General features: G+C 50.3%; 2 protein-coding genes across 3 annotated transcripts in view; one reads left to right on the forward strand and one right to left on the reverse strand.

Moving 5' to 3' along the window:
- The window catches only part of LOC132571081 (zinc finger protein 91-like), a 336,113-nt gene that overhangs the window by 76,689 nt on the left and 240,635 nt on the right, over positions 1–18,789 (forward strand). The gene's annotated exons all lie outside the window — the stretch shown is intronic.
- The window catches only part of LOC132570948 (class I histocompatibility antigen, F10 alpha chain-like), a 72,014-nt gene that overhangs the window by 47,725 nt on the left and 5,500 nt on the right, over positions 1–18,789 (reverse strand). The window contains exon 3 of the mRNA XM_060237582.1: positions 15,259–15,534. Within this exon, the coding sequence (XP_060093565.1) occupies positions 15,259–15,534 (276 nt within the window). The remainder of the gene's footprint in view (positions 1–15,258; positions 15,535–18,789) is intronic.

Raw genomic sequence — 18,789 nt, forward strand, 5'->3', positions numbered from 1 at the left:
GCAGGCCTTGCTCACCCGTGGCTCTCCTTTCTTGCTTTGGGTTGCTTTTGGCTGGTGGGGGTGGTGGCATATGTTAAGGAGTTATGCTAATGAGCTCCGCCACCTATTTTTCTACAAAATGACCCCTGGTAGTACCTGACATTTAGGCAGCAGCTGTGACCGGCATTCTCAGAGGTATAACACAGAAAGCGTGTTATATCTGTGAGGATGCCAGTCACAGCCGCCGGCGAAATGTCAGGTACTACTATGCCAAGACCATGGCCACACAGCCCAGGAAATCTACAACAAAGTTCATAGAGCTCTTTCAGTGCCATAGCAACAAATGTACCTTCTTTTGTTCAACCGGAGAATCCAACTTGGTTCACACCATAAGTTTCTTTTAACATGGGCAGGCCTCAGATTCAGCAGGAGCTCACAGGAGCACAGCTCCTGAACCTTTCTGAGGGTTCCCCCTCCTCCTCCCCCCCACCTACCTTGTCCATTGAATAGTAGGTGCAGCTGCATAACAAGCCCTGGATTAGGAGAGCGGGCAGCCAGCCAGCCACCAGGGGCTTTGCCACACACCCAGCAGCCCTCATTAACCCCGGAGAAGCTCACACTACCCTTTCTCCACTTCTCCTGTGATTTTGGGTGGTGGGTGGCTTGCTGGTCTTTTGACTGGGGGGGGTAGCAGCCAAGGAGAGCCCCAGGTGAGTGAGGCCGACTTGGGATGGTTGGATCTCTAGCCAGCCCAAGCAGGCCTCGCTTGCCCGCGGCTCTCCTTTCTTGCATCGGGTTGCTTTTGACTGGGGGCAGCAGCATATGCTAATAAGTTATGCTAATGAGCTCCACCGCCTATTTTTCTACAAAACAACCTCTGAACATAGCTGATTCAAAATGCCAGCTATCAGCTTGGTATTGAAGCAGAGGGCTCTCACAGCAGCTGCCCTTTCAAGGACAGAGGCTCAGAGCAGCCTACAATCTCCTTTCCATTCCTCCCTCAAAACAGACACCCTGTGAGGTGGGTGGGGCTGGAGAGGCCTCTCACAGCAGCTGCCCTTTCAAGGACAGAGGCTCAGAGCGGCCTACAATCTCCTTTCCCTTCCTCCCCCACAACAGACACCCTGTGAGGTGGGTGGGGCTGGAGAGGGCTCTCACAGCAGCTGCCCTTTCAAGGACAGAGGCTCAGAGCAGCCTACAATCTCCTTTCCATTCCTCCCTCAAAACAGACACCCTGTGAGGTGGGTGGGGCTGAGAGGGCTCTCACAGCAGCTGCCCTTTCAAGGACAACCTCTGCCAGAGCTATGGCTGATCCAAGTCCATTCCAGCAGGTGCAAGTGGAGGAGTGGGGAATCAAACCCAGTTCTCCCAGATAAGAGTCCGCACACTTAACCACGACACCAAACTGGCTCTCCACCACCTCCCATCCCTTCCCTCCCATCTATTCTTTTCTCCCTCCCTCCTTCCCATGTCTTGCGGCTCTCAAACATCTGATGTTCATGTTTTGTGGCTCTCAAACATCTGATGGTGATTCTATGTGGCTCTTACATTAAGCAAGTTTAGCCACCCCTGCACTTTACATTGGTCTCCCCTCAAAAAGAATTTGGGAACTCTGCCTTTCAAGGACAACCTCTGCCAGAGTTATGGCTGACCCAAGGCCATTCCAGCAGCTGCAAGGGGAGGAGTGGGAAATCAAACCCAGTTCTCCCAGATAAGAGTCCACGCACTTAACCAGGACACCAAGCTGGCTCTCCTTAACCACTACACCAAACTGGAGATTTCCCAGAATTACAGCTGATCTCTGTACTACAGAGACCAGTTCCCCTGGAGAAAATGGCTGCTTTGGAGAGCAGACACTATGGAATTACACCCCACTGGGGTTCCCTTTCTGCCCAAGCTCCGCCCTCCCCAGGTTTCAACCTAAAAAACTCCAGCAGTTTCCCAACCCAAAATTGACGAGTGTACAAAGAAAAAGGGATTGGATTTATATCCCGCCCTTCACTCAGAATCTCAAGAGCGGCTTACAATCTCCTTCCCCTCCCCACAACAGACACCCTGTGGTGTAGGTTGGGCTGAGAGAGCTCTCCCAGAACTGCTCTTAAGAGAACAGCTTCGAGAGAACTGTGACCCAAGGTCATTCCAGCATGTGCATATTCAAAGTAGGGTTGCAAAGTCCAATTCAAGAAATATCTGGGGACTTTGGGGGTGGAGCCAGGAGACTTTGGAGGTGGAGCCAGGAGATGTTGGGGATGGAGCCAGGATCAAGGTTGTGACAAGCATAATTGAACTCCAAAGAGAGTTCTGGTCATCACATTTAAAGGGACCGCACACCTTTTAAATGCCTTCCTTCCATTGGAAATAGCGGCCCCATGGCGCAGAGTGGTAAAGCAGCAATACTCCAGTACTGTGATCTGAACTCTCTGCTCACGGTTGGAACTTCATTTGCTTTATTTGACTGACATCCCATGCCCGCCCCCCCCCCCCTGCAAGCAGTTATATGCTGCTCCAATAAGGATGCACAAGAGTCCCTTGGGGCCATTTCAGATCCGGCAGCTGGTGTGGCTTAAGCTACCTGGTCTGCTGTAGTCCCAATCCAAATCAGGGAGGAATGCCAAGCCTCCAGGTGGAGCCTGGAGATTCCCCACTTTTCCAACTGATCTCCAGTCGGCAGAGATCAGCTCCCCTGGAGAAAATGTCTGCTTTGAAGGGTGAACCGGATGGCGTTGTGCCATGCTGAGCCCCCCCCCCCCCCCCGTCCTTCCCCAAACTCTTCCCTCTCCTAGATCCATCCTCAGCGTCTCCAGGTATTTTACCACACAAAGACCTGGCAACTCTAAAATCAGCTCCCCACGTGGCTGTTAAGCACATTTCCATTGTGCAGCACTGTTGTTACCAAGACCCAGGGAGACACCAGCAATAAAGAACCTGAAGATACAGGCGACTGAAGGTGTATTCACCCTGCGACTGTTTGCAAGTGGATTTTTCCATTTCACATAGTAAAATCTCATGGCCAGTTGCATTAAAATGGATTATTTAATGTGTGTGAATGCACCTTAGGTCTCCAAAATCCAGTGTTCTTTTCCCCTTGGCTAACGGAGAGAGTCCTTCTTTTCCTCTCACAACAGGAAATCCTGTTCTTTCACCCCTCTCCTGACCTGCTGTGAGAGTTCTCTCAGCCCCACCCGCCTCACAGGGTGTCTGTTGTGGGGGAAGACGATAAAGGAGATTGTAAGCCACTCTGATAAAAAGAGAAGGGCGGGGTATAAATCTGCAGTCTTCTTCTTCATATTAGGCCACACACACCCTGACATAGCCAATCCTCCAAGAGCTTACAGGGCTCTTCGTACAGGGCCTACTGTAAGCTCTTGGAGGATGGCTACATCAGGGGAGTGTAGCCTAATATGCAAAGGAACTCCTGCTATTAAAAAAGCCCGGGTGCCCTAGTTGATTTCCTGTCTTCCCTTGAAGTCTGTGGCTTGACACACTTGATTGGGTGGCCAGTTGGAGATCTTGTGCTTGTGTCTGATCTGTCTTATTTATTAATTAATTTCATTCATTCATTCATTTCTATCCCGCCCTCCCTGTGAAAGGGCTCGGGGCGGATTACAGCACAAGTTTACAGCAATCGTATCTAAAACTTTTTAAGAATATACCATTTAAAAAAAGAGAGAAAAGGAAAGGTCCCCTGGGCAAGCGCCAGTCGTTTCCGACTCTGGGGTGACGTTGCTTTCACGACGTTTTCACGGCAGACTTTTGACGGGGTGGTTTGCCATTGCCTTCCCCAGTCGTCTACACTTCACCCCTCCCCCCAGCAAGCTGGGTGCTCCTTTTACCAACCTCGGAAGGATGGAAGGCTGAGTTGACCTCGAGCCAGCGACCTGAAAACCCAGCTTCCGCCGGGGATCGAACTCAGGTCGTGAGCGGAGAGTTCAGACTGCAGTACTGCAGCTTTAACACTCTGCGCCATGGGGCTCATTTAAAAAGATGTCACTGCAAAGATTGTCATAGGAGCATGCATGGGTTGAGATGGCCCCCACCTTAGCGAAACACAAGCTTGTGTGGCCTTTGTGTCTTGCTCATCCCACTCTCTGGTTCTGAGGCATGTTGACAGTTCCATGGCGGCTTCGCTTAACACTCTCGTGTTCTTTCCTTTTTTAGTTTCTATACTTGAAGCATAAGAAGAGGTTCTACTCAGTAGATTCGGGGGGTCCACTGCATTCCTGCCTCCTCCAATGGACTGTCTCTTCCCGACTCTGAAGATAGATTCAGGTGTTAAGAAGATGATGATATTGGATTTATATCCGGCCCTCCACCCCAAATCTCAGAGTCTCAAAGTGGCTCACAATCTCCTTTATCTTCCTCCCCCGCAACAGACACCCTGTGAGGTGGGTGGGGCTGAGAGGGCTCTCCCAGCAGCTGCCCTTTCAAGGACAGAGGCTCAGAACAGCCTACAATCTCCTCTACCTTCCTCCCCCACAACAGACACCCTGTGAGGTGGGTGGGGCTGCAGAGGGCTCTCACAGCAGCTGCCCTTTCAAGGACAGAGGCTCAGAACAGCCTACAATCTCCTCTACCTTCCTCCCCCACAACAGACACCCTGTGAGGTGGGTGGGACTGAGAGGGCTCTCCCAGCAGCTGCCCTTTCAAGGACAGAGGCTCAGAACAGCCTACAATCTCCTCTACCTTCCTCCCCCACAACAGACACCCTGTGAGGTGGGTGGGACTGAGAGGGCTCTCCCAGCAGCTGCCCTTTCAAGGACAGAGGCTCAGAACAGCCTACAATCTCCTCTACCTTCCTCCCCCACAACAGACACCCTGTGAGGTGGGTGGGACTGAGAGGGCTCTCCCAGCAGCTGTCCTTTCAAGGACAGAGGCTCAGAACAGCCTACAATCTCCTCTACCTTCCTCCCCCACAACAGACCCCCTGTGAGGTGGGTGGGGCTGGAGAGGGCTCTCACAGCAGCTGCCCTTTCAAGGACAGAGACTCAGAGCGGCCTACAATCTCCTTTCCCTTCCTCCCCCACAACAGACCCCCTGTGAGGTGGGTGGGGCTGGAGAGGGCTCTCACAGCAGCTGCCCTTTCAAGGACAGAGACTCAGAGCGGCCTACAATCTCCTTTCCCTTCCTCCCCCACAACAGACCCCCTGTGAGGTGGGTGGGGCTGGAGAGGGCTCTCACAGCAGCTGCCCTTTCAAGGACAGAGACTCAGAGCGGCCTACAATCTCCTTTCCCTTCCTCCCCCACAACAGACCCCCTGTGAGGTGGGTGGGGCTGGAGAGGGCTCTCACAGCAGCTGCCCTTTCAAGGACAGAGACTCAGAGCGGCCTACAATCTCCTTTCCCTTCCTCCCCCACAACAGACCCCCTGTGAGGTGGGTGGGGCTGGAGAGGGCTCTCACAGCAGCTGCCCTTTCAAGGACAGAGACTCACAGCGGCCTACAATCTCCTTTCCCTTCCTCCCCCACAACAGACACCCTGTGAGGTGGGTGGGGCTGGAGAGGGCTCTCACAGCAGCTGCCCTTTCAAGGACAGAGGCTCAGAGCAGCCTACAATCTCCTTTCCCTTCCTCCCCCACAACAGACACCCTGTGAGGTGGGTGGGGCTGGAGAGGGCTCTCACAGCAGCTGCCCTTTCAATGACAGAGGCTCAGAGCGGCTCACAATCTCCTTTCCCTCCCTCCCCCACAACAGACCCCCTGTGAGGTGGGTGGGGCTGGAGAGGGCTCTCACAGCAGCTGCCCTTTCAAGGACAGAGGCTCAGAGCAGCCTACAATCTCCTTTCCCTTCCTCCCCCACAACAGACACCCTGTGAGGTGGGTGGGGCTGGAGAGGGCTCTCACAGCAGCTGCCCTTTCAAGGACAGAGGCTCAGAGCGGCCTACAATCTCCTTTCCCTTCCTCCCCCACAACAGACCCCCTGTGAGGTGGGTGGGGCTGGAGAGGGCTCTCACAGCAGCTGCCCTTTCAAGGACAGAGGCTCAGAGCGGCCTACAATCTCCTTTCCCTTCCTCCCCCACAACAGACCCCCTGTGAGGTGGGTGGGGCTGGAGAGGGCTCTCACAGCAGCTGCCCTTTCAAGGACAGAGGCTCAGAGCGGCCTACAATCTCCTTTCCCTTCCTCCCCCACAACAGACACCCTGTGAGGTGGGTGGGGCTGGAGAGGGCTCTCCCAGCAGCTGCCCTTTCAAGGACTCCTGCGACAGCTATGGTTAACCCAAGGCCATTCCACCAGCAGGTCCAAGGGGAGGAGCGGGGAATCAAACCCAGTTTTATTTTTTATTTTATTTTACTTTGTGGGCTTCTCTTCCGCCTTCTCCCGTAAGCGGGCTCAAGGCGGATCACAACATATAATAGGAGCAATACAAAGCTATAAAGCAGAGTTAAGATACCACGTTAAAATCAAACAGTAAAGACAGTAACCAATAAATGAAATGCACCACCGGCGAAAGAGGCGCAGCATGTCAAGTAGCCAGTTACAAGCCCACGTTTAAGTGATGGCGATAGCGCTGCGATATAGCACAATGTCACTACGGGGCACAACGTCCCCACAAGGGAGGCCAAACGATGGAACAACCATAAACCCGGTGGAACAGCTCCGTCTTGCAGGCCCTACGAAATGGTAGTACTTCAGGTAGGGGCTGGATCTCCCCAGGGAGCTGATTCCACCAGGCAGGGGCCAGGGCTGAAAAGGCCCTGGCTGAGGCGAGCGTCCTTAGGGCCAGGGATGGTCAGGAGGCGTTGCATTACCGATTACAACGACCTCCGGGGCATTTATGGGGAAAGGCGGTCCCTGAAGTTCTCCCAGATAAGAGTCACGCACACTTCGCCACTACACCAAACTGGCTCTCTTCTGCTTCCTTCTCCAGGACTGCTCTTCCTCTTTTGGGGAAGAGAGAGAGGAAAAAAACAAATTTGGAGTCCCATCATGGCAGTTTATTCCAGGTATAAGCTTTGTTGTGCGAGCACATTTCTTCTTGGATGGTTAAACAGATGGATTCTTCTGACAAGCATAATGTACATTGAGGAAATTATCTTGGCTTCTTCTAAAAAGTTGGGTTTAAAAAAAAAAAAGATTGTATTTCTATCTGGATTTATTTTCTTTCAAAAACACCGATTAGGGATCACAACACTTGGATCGGTCCTTATATCTTGGGGAGTGGAGTGATTTCAGATACCAAATAATAACAACACATGTTGGTAGTGAGACTGGAAAAGCAGCTCTCAGTTTAGTCCAGGAAAATAAAGGAGATGGTCTTGAGCTTCATTAGAAAAAGAAGAAGATATTGGATTTATATCCCGCCCTCCACTCCGAAGAGTCTCAGAGCGGCTCACAATCTCCTTTACCTTCCTCCCCCACAACAGACACCCTGTGAGGTGGGTGGGGCTGAGAGGGCTCTCACAGCAGCTGCCCTTTCAAGGACAACCTCTGCCAGAGCTATGGCTGACCCAAGGCCATGCTAGCAGGTGCAAGTGGAGGAGTGGGGAATCAAACCCGGTTCTCCCAGATAAGAGTCCGCACACTTCACCACTACACCAAACTGGCTCTCAGTTGCAATTCAGCAGTCTCTAATATCCCTTTGAAATTCCTTTGTCAGAGCACTGCTACTCTTAGGTCAGCAAATGAATGGTGTGGTTTCTAATGTCAGACTTCTGTCCATTTAGTCTTTGCATCCTCCTGGTCCGAACTGAGACCTAGGTTTCCTGTCTCATTACCGAGGCTGGTCTCTCCACGTCTATTACCCTTCTCCATATCACACCTAATCCAATCGAGCCTGCTATTGCTATTCAGTATCTGAAATCACGTTTATAAAGTTTGTATCTCTGGTCAGGGCCGGGTCACCCGCTAGGCAAACTAGGCGGTGGCCTAGGGCGCCAGGAGGGGGGGGCTAAAATGGGCTCTCCCCCTCCTGATGCCCATTGCAAACACCTACCTTTCCTGTCGCCACCCTTGCCGCTTCCCTTGAGCTCCGCCCGCCCTCCCCAGCACAATCAGAGGAGCGCATCGAGGCTGGGCCTTACCGGCTTCGATGTGGCTGGCGCGGCATCTAATCCTTTGAAGAGCCCACGAGAGGAGACTTTGCTCCCCCTCACTTCCGGTTCTGAGAAGCAGCAGGGAGAAGCCTTCTTCCATGGGCTCTTCAAAGGATTAGAATCTGCGCCAGCCGCATCGAAGCCGATAAGGCCCAACCATGGCACGCTCGGGGGGGGGGGGGGTGCGACGGAATGCTGAGCTGCCTTGCAGCACTGCAAACAGGGAGGGGGCGGCAGTAGGCATGGAGTCTGCCTGAGTCTCCACGTGCCCTCAGGCCAGCGCTGTGTCTGGTACCTCATGTTACATTTTATGGCCTGGCCCAACAAAGTGACGTTTATGTCAGATCCAGCCTTCACAGCAAATGAGTTCAACAACTCTGGTCTACAGTATCTACCAACATCGACGTGGATTGTTCCCTGAGAACTCTCAAATAAACAGGCAGCAAAACTACAGGAAAGGTGTTTTATTATAAAAGGAATAAAGAGTAAACATACATACAAAGCACATGGGGGAAATACACAAACTACAGAGAGGAAAATGAAAAGGGAGCAGAGGGGGGGGGGAAGTGATTGAGGAGGGTGATATTTACCACATCCTGGAAGTCAAGGTCCGTGGAAATCAGTGAGGAAACCGGCCAGCGTTTCCCAGAGAGACGGAAGAAGCCCACAAGTGAAGTAGCGGTAGTGCAGTGTTTAACACCGAAAACCTCCACACACTTCACTGGGCGGAATGTATCCAGTTATAAGAAAATTTCACCCTGGGGCAGTTTGAAATAACACTATACCATGATTGGCTTTTCAAGGGAAAAACATATTGGGAGAGGCGTGATGGTTTTCCGATGGATGGACAAAAACCTAATGTTCCTCTGATAACCCTTGAGTGTAGGATGAGAGAGGCTACTGAGATATGAATGGCCCATTAATTAAAGTAAGTGCCCAAACAAAAGCAGAATGGGGTGCGGGAAGGATTCTCAGGAAACCCACTGATGATATTGAGTATTTCGTTTAGGGTGGGGAGAGAGCCATTAGCAAGTCTGTGACCGTGTCACCGGCCCAAGATAGCTCCCCAGGCTTGTTTCTGAACAGCATCCATTTTGTTTGTTCCAGCTCCATTTTGTTTCCACTTCCAGGTCAAGCTGCATAGTATACAAACGATTTGGGGGGTGATATTTAAAGAGGGGTGTCATGTATAAATGCCTTTATGCAGGAAGGGTCTGGCTGCTAACGCAGCTGGGTAGCCATGTTGCTCTGAAGCAAAAGAATAAAATTCAAATTCAGTGGCACCGTTAAGACACTTGTTCTGAGTGTGTGTGTAAAACTTGGTTGGCCTTAAATGGGGGTGGCCAAACTGCAGCTGGGGAGCCACATGTGGCTCTTTAACGCATATTATGTGGCTTTTGTCCCTGGCACCTCCAGCTAAAAGGATCAAGTAGAAATGGTCATGTGAAGGTCTTGTCCCTGGCACCTCCAGCTAAAAGGATCGAGAAGAAATGGTCATGTGAAGGTCTCGTCCCTGGCACCTCCAGCTAAAAGCATCAAATAGAAATGGTCACGTGAAGGTCTTGTCCCTGGCACCTCCAGCTAAAAGGATCGAGAAGAAATGGTCATGTGAAGGTCTCGTCCCTGGCACTTCCAGCTAAAAGCATCAAGTGGAAATGGTCATGTGAAGGTCTCGTCCCTGGCACCTCCTGCTAAAAGGATCGAGAAGAAATGGTCATGTGAAGGTCTCGTCCCTGGCACCTCCAGCTAAAAGCATCAAGTAGAAATGGTCATGTGAAGGTCTCGTCCCTGGCACCTCCAGCTAAAAGGATCAAGTAGAAATGGTCATGTGAAGGTCTCGTCCCTGGCACCTCCAGCTAAAAGGATCGAGAAGAAATGGTCATGTGAAGGTCTCGTCCCTGGCACCTCCAGCTAAAAGCATCAAGTAGAAATGGTCACGTGAAGGTCTTGTCCCTGGCACCTCCAGCTAAAAGGATCAAGTAGAAATGGTCATGTGAAGGTCTCGTCCCTGGCACCTCCAGCTAAAAGCATCAAGTGGAAATGGTCATGTGAAGGTCTCGTCCCTGGCACCTCCTGCTAAAAGGATCGAGAAGAAATGGTCATGTGAAGGTCTCATCCCTGGCACCTCCAGCTAAAAGGATCGTGAAAAAATGGTCATGTGAAGGTCTTGTCCCTGGCACCTCCAGCTAAAAGGATCGAGAAGAAATGGCCATGTGAAGGTCTCGTCCCTGGCACCTCCAGCTAAAAGCATCAAGTAGAAATGGTCACGTGAAGGTCTTGTCCCTGGCACCTCCAGCTAAAAGCATCAAGTAGAAATGGTCACGTGAAGGTCTCGTCCCTGGCACCTCCAGCTAAAAGCATCAAGTAGAAATGGTCACGTGAAGGTCTTGTCCCTGGCACCTCCAGCTAAAAGCATCAAGTAGAAATGGTCATGTGAAGGTCTCGTCCCTGGCACCTCCAGCTAAAAGGATCGAGAAGAAATGGTCATGTGAAGGTCTCGTCCCTGGCACCTCCAGCTAAAAGCATCAAGTGGAAATGGCCATGTGAAGGTCTTGTCCCTGGCACCTCCAACTAAAAGGATCAAGTGGAAATGGCCATGTGAAGGTCTTGTCCCTGGCACCTCAGCTAAAAGGATCAAGTAGTATTCTCACAATTGTTGCTTAATCTCACAATTTTTTAAAAAATAATAAAATTTAAAATAAAATCTATATATTAAAAATGTAAATAATAAGAATAAGAATTGCAGATTTATACCCCGCCCTTCTCTCTGAATCAGAGGCTCAGAGCAGCTTACAATCTCCTATATCTTCTCTGCCCACAACAGACACCCTGTGAGGTGGGTGGGGCTGAGAGGGCTCTCCCAGCAGCTGCCCTTTTAAGGACAACCTCTGCCAGAGCTATGGCTGACCCAAGGCCATTCCAGCAGGTGCAAGCGGAGGAGTGGGGAATCAAACCCAGTTCTCCCAGATAAGAGTCCATGCACTTAACCACTACACCAAGCTGGCTCTACTTTCAAGTTCCTTCATTTCTCCTACAATTCTGTTTTTTAAATTGGGGGGGGGGGGATATGTGGGCAGCTCGCCTAGGGCACCAAAAACCCTAGCTCCGGCCCTGTTGTCTCGTACCAAAGAGGCAAGCTTCTTTGATTGGTGGGATGGATAGGAGGGCTTCTCCCTGTGAGCTTAAGGATCTTAACAATATCACAATTTTATCCAATAAGACAGGTCGAGAATTCACATGTTCCCCTCCCCACCCACTGCCATCCCTGTGTGGATGGATACACCACAGAGTAGCTACTCACCAGGTTGTGCTTTATGGGCCGCCCGGTAGCCTCTTCGCCTTTTCCCTGAAGGACAGAAGCAGAGAATCAACTCTTGCACTCAGTCCCTGACCTGCCCCCACATTGTTGGAAAGGCTTGTGGTTCTAGGGCAACCTTTTTTCATGCTTGGTGGTCTTGCCCTGCGATTACCATTTTTTGGAAACAGGCGATTAAGGAAATGTTAAGATTCCATTTTCTCCAAGTTTGATTCTTCTAAATCTATGGGAATCTGGTTCTGCCTCAAAACAAGATAGAGAGCTTATAATGAATTTACTCACAGCAGCTAAAGCGGTCATCGCTTGGCAATAATACTCCCTCTAAGCTGTGGAATCTTGTGAGCAAAAATTCTACTTCGTGAGCTACTGGCATTAAAGTTGTGAGCTACTGCATAAATTATTGTGCTCTGGGGACATCTTTCCTGAGCTAAGACAAAAACGTGTGAGCCGGAGGCTAAAAAACTGAGCTAGCTCACTCTAACTCAGCTTAGAGGGAACACTGCTTGTAAATGGAAAGATGTGCAGTCTCCCAATATTCAGGCTTGGTATCTCCAAGTTTAGGATTATTTTACTATTGATAAGATCACTGATGAGGTGCAGTCACGGGCTATAACACCTCAACGTAAGTCTGCAATAGAAAAGTGGTCGCCCTTTTTAAGAATTCATTTTGCTAATTATCTAACTGAGATTTAATTTTTTGTGTTACTATGTGTGGAATTTAAGTTGTGTCATATTTCGAACTTTTATGATTTTGTGTGAGCTGTTTGAATTTTCAATAAAGGAAATGTTGAGATTTTTTTTTTTTAAAAAGCAGAGAATCAGAGCTGGACAGGGCCCCAGAGGTCATCCAGACCCACCCACTCATACTGAGACAGGGTCCTTGGATCCGAAATGCCCCCTGGGAGTTGCTGCTCTGGTCTCTTCCTCTTGGGAAGGAAGGCGTTTCCCAGCTCATGGTTGCTAGCAGAGCTAAGAAGGTTTTCCTGGGATAGCCGCAGTCTCTCAGCCTCGCCTACCCTGCAGGCTTGTTGTGAGGATATTATAGAGGAGGGGAGACCAATGTGTCATGTTCTGAGTTGCTTGGAAGAAGGGCGAGACACAAGTGGGATGGAACGATCTAGATTCTGAAGGTCACCATTAAGAAATAATTTCACCTCAAGAAGTGGAGAACCAGGCTGTGAAGAACACAGACTGGATGGAAGACCTTCCGCTGCTGTGGAAATTGGCGCTGAGGTAGGCAATGGTTGTGGGGTTGTTGTTTTTCCCTAGATTTCAACAAGGGGGGTGGGTTGCCACCATTTCCAACAAGCTGGCGGCATCAGCATAGTCTCCATGAAACTCCACCATGGAAGGAGACATTCACTCAAAAAAGCATTTACTTACGGATATAGAAAATGATCCCAGTGATGAGTAGGACAGAAGCCATGACCCCCACAACAACTCCAGCAATGAGCTCTGTCGTGAGAGAGGCTGTAATAGAGACAAGAGCAAAATGGCTGCCAAGAAGCCCCAGAAGAATCACCTCATGTTCTGTAAAGCCCTCTTTGTCTGAAAAGCTGTGTGAAGAGGGGGGCTTCAGCTACCTGCTCTCACCTCTGAGTTCACAATGGGAGGGAGGCTTAAGCTACCTGCCATCACCTCTGAGTTCGCAATGGGAGCGAAGCTCCAGCTACCTGCCATCACCTGTTCCTTCACAATAGGGGTGGGGTGGCCTTGAATTACCTGCCATCCCGTGACTTCAAATTGGGAGGGGTGGCTTGTGCTATCTGCCATCATCTGAATCTTCAGAATGGAAAAGGGGTCTTTAGCCAATGAGTCATCCAATCCAATACTTTTGTGTCACACTGTAGCTAAAACCCAGGTGCCACAGGGCTAGAATTCCAGAAGTTGTCCCTCTTTTGCTCCCCCCTCCCACACCAAGCACCAATAATACAGAGCATCACTGCCACAAACATTAGAACATAAAAGAAGTCATGTTGGATCAGGCCAGTGGCCCATCCAGTCCAACACTCTGTGTCACGCAGTGGCCAAAACCCAGATGCCATCAGGAGGTCCACCAGTGGGTCCAGAACTACAGAAGAAGAAGATATTTGATTTATATCCTGCTCTCCACTCTGAATTTCAGAGTCTCAGAGCGGCTCACAATTTCCTTTATCTTCCTCCCCCACAACAGACACCCTGTGAGGTGGGTGGGGCTAAGAGGACTCTCACAGCAGCTGCCCTTTCAAGGACAACCTCTGCCAGAGCTATGGCTGACCCAAGGCCATTCCAGCAGCTGCAAGTGGAGAAGTGGGGAATCAAACCCAGTTCTCCCAGATAACAGTCTGTGCACTTAACCACTACACCAAACTGGCTCTCCCACTCTGCCTACTCCCTCATCCATATTTACAACATCTCCTTCAGTAGACCCAACATTCTCCTGGTTGTTGCAATGACAACTTATGAAGTTATGGACTTGTTCTCCTTGAGTCCTCTTTTCTCCCTGGGTGGAAATCCACCTCCTAGAAGTTGCCACTCCCAAACTCTTTTCCACCCTCCCCTTTCAGTCTCTCACCTGGTTCCTCCCAGGCCAAATCCAAAGGCTCTGGCAGGCTGACGTGCTCCACGTGGCACCGGTACCCATCCCTGTTCTCAGGGTGGATCTTGACGCTCAGCCAGGTGTGATAGGTTCCATCTGAGTTGGGAATGACACCCCCGCGAAAGGTCTCCTGTTCCCAGACCTCCCCATCCTTGGTCCAGGTAGCATAGATCTCCTTGGGGTGGAAGCCATAGGCCTGACAGAGGAGGGTTTCCAGACCATCGTAGGATGCCTTGCGTGCCACTCTCACCACAGGGGGCTCTGGAAAGTTGCAACATTGATATATGTTAAGATGGAATCTTTTCTGTTCAGTAACTAGAAGCATCATAAGAACATAAGAGAAGCCATGTTGGATCAGGCCAATAGCCCATCCAGTCCAACACTCTGTGTCACATAAGAACATAAGAGAAGCCATGTTGGATCAGGCCAATGGCCCCTCCAGTCCAACACTCTGCGTCACATAAGAGAAGCCCTGTTGGATCAGGCCAACGGTCCATCCAGTCCAACACTCTGTGTCACAGAAGAACATAAGAGAAGCCATGTTGGATCAGACCAATGGCCCATCCACTCCAACACTGTGTCACATAAGAACATAAGAGAAGCCATGTTGGATGAGGCCAATGGCCCTTCCAGTCCAACACTCTGTGTCACATAAGAACATAAGAGAAGCCATGTTGGATCAGGCCAATGGCCCATCCAGTCCAACACTCCGTGTCACATAAGAGAAGCCATGTTGGATGAGGCCAATGGCCCATCCAGTCCAACACTCCGTGTCACATAAGAACATAAGAGAAGCCCTGTTGGACCAGGCTAATGGCCCATCCAGTCCAACACTCCGTGTCACATAAGAACATAAAAGAAGCCATGTTGAATCAGGCCAGTGGCCCACCCAGTCCAACACTCTGTGTCACACAAGAACATAAGAGAAGCTATGTTGGATCAGGCCAATGGCCCATCCAGTCCAACACTCTGTGTCACACAGTGGCCAAAAAATCCCAAGTGACATCCCGAGGTCCACCAGTGGGACCAGGACACTAGAAGCCCTCCCAGTGTCCCCCCCCCCCCAAGCACCAAGAACACAGAGCATCACTGCCTGAGACAGAGAGCTCCAACAATACACTGTGGCTAATAGCCACTGATGGACCTCTGCTCTATATGCTTATCCAACCCCCTCCTGAAGCTGTCTATGCTCACACAAGTGGTCTTGGCCTCTAAGCTCTGTTGCTGGTCCTGCAGAGGAACTGGTTGACCCCTATGTGAGACAGGATGTAGATCAATCTTAGATCTTCATGCATGGAGAGGGGAGACCCTGAGGAGATTCTCACTTTTCCTACCCCACCACCTTTGGCCATCTCACCTCTCCTCAGCAGAGACTCCTTCCCGTAGTCCAAGAACTTCTGTAGCCACTCGACACATTCCTCCTCTAAGTAGGCCTTGAGGAACTGACTGTGGGCCATGTCGGTGTCCCATTCCCTCTTTGTCACCTGAGCGGGCCCCACGGCAGCTGTCCAGGTGAGGGTCTCCTTGTCGAAGCTGATGTAGTCCTCTCCGTTGTAGGCGAACTGTTCATAACCCGCCCTGTGCGCACCCTTGGCCAGCTCACAACCATACATGTATTGCCAGGTGCGCAGGCCTGAAAGAGACTCATAAGGAAGAGTGGGTGCCGGTTACCAGAACTGAACTCCAAACAGGAATGACAAACTAGCACAGGAGTCCTCAACATGGTGACACTGGGCAGGGCCTTTTTTGTAGCGGGAACTCCTTTGCGTATTAGGCCACGCCCCCTGATGTAGCCAATCCTCCAAGAGCTTACAGGGCTTTTTGTGCTGGCGAGGGCAACGCTGGGGTTTTTGCCACCCCAAGCTGCCCCCACACTTCCGCCCCCCCATGGGGTTCAGATTGAGGCTGCACGGCCTCTTTTGTGCCCTGGCTCCCGGGTGGTGAAAGGGGCGGTGGGGGGGCTGTTCTGCCTCACTCTGAGGCTGTCTCCCCTGCAAGGGAAGGCAGCCAAGAATGGGTTCGTGCCGCCTCTTTTGCTTGCCCGGCTTTCAGGAGAACAAAAGAGGCCCGCCCGGCTTCACTCCCAGCTGCCTCTGTCAAGAGTCATCCTCACTGTATTCCTCTGGTCATGCTTTTATGAGGTAACCATTTGTCAGTGTGCGGTTTTGCTTGCGTAGCTTATTTCACTCCCTGTGCACCCCTCCCTGCTTGCTGTGAGAACTGAAGCTGTCTCTGGAGTCTTCAAGGTCGAATAATAGAGAAGTACAGATTAGACACCTGGACTCTAACACTGGAGGGGAAGGGAGGGGTCCCGCCAAATCTTTGGTTCCTGCTCGCTTTTGCCGCGCTTATGCTTGAAATGTAACGGTTGGGGCGAGGGATTAAAAGGAGGGACCCAGGGCTAAGATGTCAGTCTTAGCAAGGATGCTGTACTGCCTTAAGATGCTTATGGAATAAACTGGTGAATTATTGGACTGTGTTATTCCTTGACTCAAGGTCCTGACAGCCTCCCTTGCAAAAGGAGGCAGTCTCTGGGCGAGGCCACTCTCTTCTGAGCGAGACTAGGAAGCCAGGCTCAGAGGAGAGCACAGAGTGGTGCGCCGACCTGCCGTAAGGTAGGTGGGGGTGCAGCAAAGTGGGTGGGGGGTCCCCAATGGTACCCTGTAGCTGGGGTGGCGCCCGAGGTGGCCGCCTAGCTCGCCTACTCCCACGTGCTGGGTATGTGTACAGGGCCTACTGTAAGCTCCAGGAGGATTGGCTACATCAGGGGTGTGTGGCCTAATATGCAAAGGGGTTCCTGCTACAAAAAAAAGCCTTGGTACCAGGGAACCCACCAACACATTTCCTAGCGCCTGCCAAGTGGTTTTAGAAAGTGAGTAAGTTTTGCCCAGCCGGGTTTCCCATTGGCAACTGTAGATCTGATGGGTGGCCCCGGGTTGTTTTTTAAAAAATTATTTTATCATATTTATATCCTGCCCTCCCCGAACGGGCTCAGGGCGGCTAACAACAGTTAAAACAACATAAAAATTAAAAAAACAAGATATACAATAAAAGTCATTTCATACAATTTTAAGAAGTTGCTTCAGCACAAACTGCCCCCACAAGAATCTTCCCCGAGTTATTTTGTGACTGTGTGTGCCCAGGGCTTTTTTGGTAGAAAAAGCCCAGCAGGAACTCATTTACATAATTAGGCCACACCCCTTGACATCACTATTGTTTCATATGGGGCTTTCTTGTAGAAAAAGCCCAGCAGGAACTCATTTACATAATTAGGCCGCACCCCTTGACATCACTATTGTTTCACATAAAGCTTTTGGGGTCGAAAAAGCCCAGCGGGAACTCATTTGCATATTAGCCACACACCCTCACATCACTATCGGTTCACACAGGACTTTTGGGGACGAAAAAGCCCAGAAGGAACTCATTTGCATATCAGGCCAAACCGCTGATATCACTATTGTTTCACGTGGGGCTTTTTTGGTAGGAAAAAGTCCAACAGGAACTTATTTGCATATTAGGCCACACCCCTTGAAAGCACTATTGTTTCATGCAGAGCTTTTTTTGCAGAAAAAGCCCAGCAGAAACTCATTTGCATATTAGGCCACACCCCCTGATATCACTATTGTTTAATGTAGGCCTTTTTTGTAGAAAAAGCCCAGTAGGAACTCATTTGCATAATTACGTCAAACCCGCTGATGCCAAGCCAGCCGGAAATGCATTCTTGTGTGTTCCTGTTAAAAAAAAAAAGCTCTCTGCCTATCACTCTGTGTCAGGATTCCAACAGCGCCCACACCCTCTGAGCCTGTGAACTAGAAGAATCCGGCACCTAGGAGAACTTTGACCTTGACTCATCGCAATGACTCTGAAAACAGAAAGACGTTCCGGAACGGAACTCAAAGAGCTTATCTGTTGCGCATTTTCCGTTTGATGTTATATCCGTATCTGAGCTACCTAAGTCTTTCTTGCCTTGTTCTGCATGGTGCAGGTCATGAGTTGCGTAGTGAAGGCAGGGCTGAAAAGCAAATGCAGCAGGATGTAGAGATTTTGAGACAGAGCAGAAACAACTGGCCAAGTGTACAGGCTCAACAACTGTATGGATCCAGTTAAGAGGGAATAGGCAATCAATATGTCAAAACAGGGTTTTTTTGGAGCAGGAGAACACAGGAACGCAGTTCCGGCTGGCTTGGTGTCAGGCCTGATATGCAAATGAGCTCTTGCCAGGCTTCTCCTATGAGGGGTGTGGCCTGATATGCAAATGAGCTCTTGCTGGGCTTTTTCTATTAAAAAGTTCTGAGTGAAACAATGGTGCTGTCAGGATGCGTGACCTAATATGCAAATGAATCCCTGCTGGGCTTCTTCCACAAAAAAGCCCTGTGTGGAACAATGGTGCTATCAGGGGGTGTGGCCTACTATGCAAATGAGTCCCCGCTGGGCTTTTCCACAAAAAAGCCCTGTGTCAAATAGGAGATAAGTGAGGAAACGACAATTAGAAAAGATTATTTTTATGTATTTATCTCCTATTTTGACATATTGATTTCTTCAAAGTGTTGTTCTCCCTTAATTGGACCCCAGGCTTTTTTTGATCAGGAATGCAGTTCTGGCTGGCTTGGCATCGGGGGGTGTGGCCTAATATGCAACTGAGTTCCTGCTGGGCTTTTTCTACTAAAAAAGCCCTGATTGGATCCATACAGTTTTTGACCTTGTACACTTGGCTGTTCATGCCGCCCCTTTCTGTTCTCTCTCAAAATGTTGTTTCTGTTCTCTCTCAAAAGGGCTACAATAAGGGGTGTCAAACTCATTTGTTATGAGGGCTGGATCCAACATAAATGAGACTTTGTCAGGCCTGGCCATGTGTGCCATAAAACGTAATGCCAGGTAGCGAAGATAG

Source organism: Heteronotia binoei, chromosome 5 (genome assembly GCF_032191835.1).
Source record: "Heteronotia binoei isolate CCM8104 ecotype False Entrance Well chromosome 5, APGP_CSIRO_Hbin_v1, whole genome shotgun sequence".
Taxonomy (NCBI): Eukaryota; Metazoa; Chordata; class Lepidosauria; order Squamata; family Gekkonidae; genus Heteronotia; species Heteronotia binoei.